This window comes from Entelurus aequoreus, linkage group LG09 (assembly GCF_033978785.1).
Source record: "Entelurus aequoreus isolate RoL-2023_Sb linkage group LG09, RoL_Eaeq_v1.1, whole genome shotgun sequence".
Taxonomy (NCBI): Eukaryota; Metazoa; Chordata; class Actinopteri; order Syngnathiformes; family Syngnathidae; genus Entelurus; species Entelurus aequoreus.
In genome coordinates this window covers 49,623,423-49,628,422 of record NC_084739.1, presented here as the reverse complement: position 1 = coordinate 49,628,422, position 5,000 = coordinate 49,623,423, and the positions used below count along the sequence as shown (strand labels likewise).

The 5,000-nt window shown below is 38.3% G+C and overlaps 1 protein-coding gene across 7 annotated transcripts in view; it reads left to right on the top strand.

Annotated features, from left to right (window-relative positions):
* The window catches only part of vrk2 (VRK serine/threonine kinase 2), a 97,133-nt gene that overhangs the window by 62,678 nt on the left and 29,455 nt on the right, over window positions 1–5,000 (top strand). For all 7 annotated transcript variants that reach the window (XM_062058882.1, XM_062058880.1, XM_062058879.1 and 4 more), the window contains one exon: window positions 4,031–4,151. In XM_062058882.1, coding sequence (XP_061914866.1) covers window positions 4,031–4,151 — 121 coding nt within the window. The remainder of the gene's footprint in view (window positions 1–4,030; window positions 4,152–5,000) is intronic.

Sequence of the window (5,000 nt, the reverse complement as noted above, 5' to 3'; positions counted from 1 at the left end):
GCTGAAGTCATAACCTGCAACACACATTCATTCCCCATTAATTAGTGAGTTTGATGGTTGGTTAGCATGAGTCATGTGCCACACATGACCTCCACACTTGCTGGCTCCATCAGTAAGCAGGTCAATAATGTATGTTTACTTGGTCACATGCTACTCATACCATCATGATCAATACATATCATAATACTGGCATGTCAGCGATTTGTATCCAATTGAGAATTGTTAATTACAATTATTTATTCGCTCTATTAAAATTAACGAAAACAGTAATTGAAACAATATAGTCAACATCTTTGTGATCTCTTAAAGCATTATAATGCTAATTTTGTCCAATGGTAGTGTATAACAAAAACAACCAAGTTCAGTTATTTTCATTTCTGAAGTGTTTTAAAAAATAGGTTTTAAAAGAGGAAAATAGGGAATTTCAAAATTTGACACATGTGAACCCTTTTTTGACTTGAAGGCCAATCCCTGCAAAGGTGTGCATGAATTGCTGTAGTAATGTTTGTCATATTAATTTAGGAACAGCAGGCCTCTAACTTGAAGCCGGAGAGTGATTTATTAGCATTCAGTGGGCGTCCAGACGAAAACAGTCTCCAGATGACAATATTGTTAGGGTATCGGAATAACAATGGGAGATAATTAACAACAGTCGCACATTCTCTTTAAAAACGTGTCCGTTGCAGGTGTGTGCCTTTACTTGTGTGTTTATAAATATTTTCCTCCACCAAACACAGTTTTATAGTGTTTGTGCATGGGTACCGGTATGTAGTTATTTGTGTCTACACATTTTGGTATAATGTATATCAAGAATAATAGTCACAACAATATTACAGTCCACAAATATTGCTTCATGCACATTTTAATTCTTAATTATTCACCAACAAATCACTCTCTAGACTGACATCTCTCCAATCCATGCTCAGAGTGTGTGTGGTCACATGCAGGATGCCGTGCAGACACCAGGAAATAGTGACGGCCACACCTCTGCCAGCTCGCTGTGACAAACAGTCATTGTCATTTTTATGTTTTGCTGGAGGTCCTCTGCTACTATTAGCCATACTTTTGCTTGCTGCCCTCGACATAGTGCATTGTCTTCATTCCTTTTTCGTCTGTTCAGATTTTTTCCTGAGTCATTGACCCCCCACCTCTTAAACTTTTTTGAGCACCTCAGTGATTTCAATTTTTCTACATTGTCGATTTACTTAAATCAATGGCTCAAATGGACCAAGCCATTTATCTAATAAAGATACTTTAACAATTCCTGCTATTTAAGAGACTTCACTGGCAAAGTCAACTGGTTTTGCTGAGTATTCAGAGCGTTAGAGAGCAAGTAATCATCTTCTGGTATTATTCTAGAATGTACTCGTGTTTAGAAACTCTACTTCTGTCCCTCGATGTCCCTGAGTAAAGAGGCTGAAGTGAGCATGACATCAGACTTACTTAGCACTGTTGCTCGAGTTGGACTTTCTCTTTTTAAAAGCCGCCACTGTTTTCTTAATATTTGCACATTTTGTAGATGGCTGTCCACTGCAGTGTATATAAACATCCTGTCCACATCGCAGACATGTTGACAACGCTCCAAACAATGACGTGAGTTTTGTTTACATTTGGTTTCGGAAGCGTGGTTTTCGGTGATCAAAGTCTTTTTTCAGTGGTCAAGTTTTCAGTACATCACTTGTCAATAGTGCGTGAATAATAGACTATCTGTAATGACCAGCTAATGTTATTGTTTTATGTTTGTGGGGTTTGTATTTGAGGTAAATTTTTCCCATGTTTACAAACACCGTCCGTGATTAGCCGACAATGAGGAAGTGTTGTCATGAGAGGTAAAACCTGTTGGAATTGTGCCGTTGTTTATCATAAGATTGGTAATAAAAGTTCAAAATAGTGTCAAACTTTGTTCGATTTCTTCTGGGGGCTACAATATATTATTTTACTTTAATTTGTTTTCAAGTAAAAAAAAGAGCCCTTATTTTCAAGGTGTGGCGGTAATAAAAAAAAAGCGTGCCGGCGCGCCACATTCAATTAAATTTAGGGGAAACCTGCATGCGCAGAACCTAACAAACGGAAAGGTGTGTTATTATTTGTGCTATGGCTTCATTTTTTGGACGCATTCACTCAATGCAGGTGCTGACTAAGCAGTGACTTCTACTGTAAACAACTGCTTGTCAGACGTTATCACGGTATTTATAATTGTTTACCTTTTGTTCACTACTTTTGTTTTGCCTCTTTTTTTTAAATGGAGCTGCTCAGCGTTTTTTATGTTGTGATTATATACGGGTTGTGGCGCGTCTATGTTATGACATTCTTTGTATGTGTTTGAGGCTAGCAGTTAGCACTTAGAGTAGCTGTAATGTCGTGAATAAAACAGCTCGTTAAGACAACTGGATCCCTTTTATTGTTACATCAACACACAACACTGCAGACCATACTTTTTTTTTGGTTTTTTTTTTTGCTAGTCCTGTTTTAAAGCAACAAACTCAACAGTATATAACGCTACTTCTGTTGGTACATGTTGGATGGGGGAGACAACAGCAATAGAATTGTTTCATTCCTAGACTATTAAATTTAGTCCCCGCGCCACCACCAAAGTATAGCTGACATGAAAGACATGCGCAGTAAGGAAAATTCTAACATGCATTTCGGAAAATGTGTGTTTTATGGGCTTGAATCCGAATGACTTTCGGCATAAACCATCCGTCTCAATCGCAATGAAATTTTGATCCGAATGGCGTGTTTACATGAAACAATTTTATTCTGGTTAGGCTTTTAATCCGATTAAATGTGTCCATATACACATTTATTGAAGTAGATTGTAATGGGTATACACACACACACACACACACACACACACACACACACACACACACACACACACACACACACACACACACACACACACACACACACACACACACACACACACACACACACACACACACACACACACACACACACACACACACACACACACACACACACACACACACACACACACCAGTGAGATCAGTAAACTTCAGTTCTACCTCTGTTGTATATGTACACACCTCTTGAGATAATTTCTCCCTTGGTAATTATACTATATTGCCACATCTCATACTTCTTCATCCCATCAAATCAAATCATTCCAGAAGATAAGTGTTATGGCCAGCATTAAGCTACAGCCTTGAATTTTCTTCTCAAGGACCTTCCTGGATGGTCACTTTAAACAGTCAGAGAACAGCTCTCATATCCTATGCATGCTCATTGATAATTTAGCCTCCCTGCCATGTCCAGACAAGTTATTGTTTTTAGTGAAGGCCAATGTGTGTTTTATTCACTCAAGCATTTTATTGTAACAGTTTTCTTTGCTCCTCACCTTCCTCAATAACACATGCCTAAATCTTGACATTCTGCACCCACTCTTATGATTAAATCTTTTAAAGATGAATAGGTCAAAATTAATGAATGCCAACACATTTATGACAACCCTGTGCTTGTGCAGTCAGATTAGCACCACCCTGCTCAATGTAATCTTGTTCTGGGTGACAGGGACCATGCTCTCCCTTCAGACCTTACTGTTGGCTGGGGAGGATCAATGCCAGCCATGGCTCAGGGAGGAGATTTTTCCCCTCAGATGAAGCCAGTCAATATGTAATTTCTCCGAAGACGTGTGACGGTCATTATTGTATTGAGCTGCTAAAACTCCCCGGGCTCGACCCCTTTAGATGGACTTGGTTTACGAGTATTGATGGACTTCACACATTAATGTAGATTCATGCAGTCTCTCCCTCACACACACACACACATACACACACACACTTGGATGCAATCAATCTCGAGTTTATTGCATATATTTTTGAAACTGCATGTACTCATTTAAAATTGTAATGGATTAGCCCCTAAATTTAGTTATTGAAGGCTTTTTTAACTAAAGTTGCACCTTAATCTCACATAGGGTTTTTGTGTAAAAATGTACATTGCTTGTATTTGTGTCATCAAAGAATAGCGTAATAAATACAATGACTTGCATGTTTTTTCCACTAAGTTCCATCAAGACGTGGAGACCTACAGATTCTGGGTTTTTGTCTACTTCACTGGTTGTCTGGGTCACTCCCGTGGGACAATGTTCTCCATAACCCAACTGCGGTTATGGAGGCCAAGATCAGGTAGGCGCCTTTGTGTGAACTCTTGTTAAATACAAATTATTTTTGGTCTCCGAAAATAAAAATCTAGGCACTCTTGAAAATAGATGAAATCATGATTTTGTATATGTATATATATATATATATATATATATATTTTTTTTTTTTTAAAACCTGGCGTGATATAATAACCGACTTACATTTTTTGCAGGTCTTCACTGTTTTTTATTGGTGCATCTGTTTAGCAATTCTTAGTGGGTTAATCACAAGTATGTTTACTTGCTAGGACTGCATCGCTCAGTTATTTTAGTAATCTAGTAGTCGATGAATTTGTTTGATTAATCGAGTAATCGTATAAAACACACTGTATATCCTCAATGTAACTTTTAGGAAAATAGTTAAAAATGGGGGGCTGGGCTGAGAGAGTTTTGGGGCCCCCAAACCTCAACAACCTTCCCCACTCCAAACTCAACACCCCCTTCCCAAAAACACTCAAAACAATACAAATCATGTTTTTTTATTAAACAGAACAGTAACAATGCATAAATATCACTCATTAAAAAATATTTTGTTCAGGAATACATATCCTTTGCGACGAGCGCATGCACGTTTGTGTGAGTGTAATAGAAGTACGATGGTCTCTCACATGGGCGATGTTGCTTTGAACCACGCTCGGAGCAATAGGAAAAAACAATGCAGTTGAGAGAGAGACTAGACAATTGCTAGACAAAGCTGAGCTGTTTGTAATTGACAGCTATGAACGCTAAACATTGCATTCTGTCGTCAAAATCGGGGGCCCCTGACACCTTAAAGCTCGTGCATTAAGGTGGCCTTGGTAGTTAGTGCTGCTGGTTAATATCTGATTAGAATTAA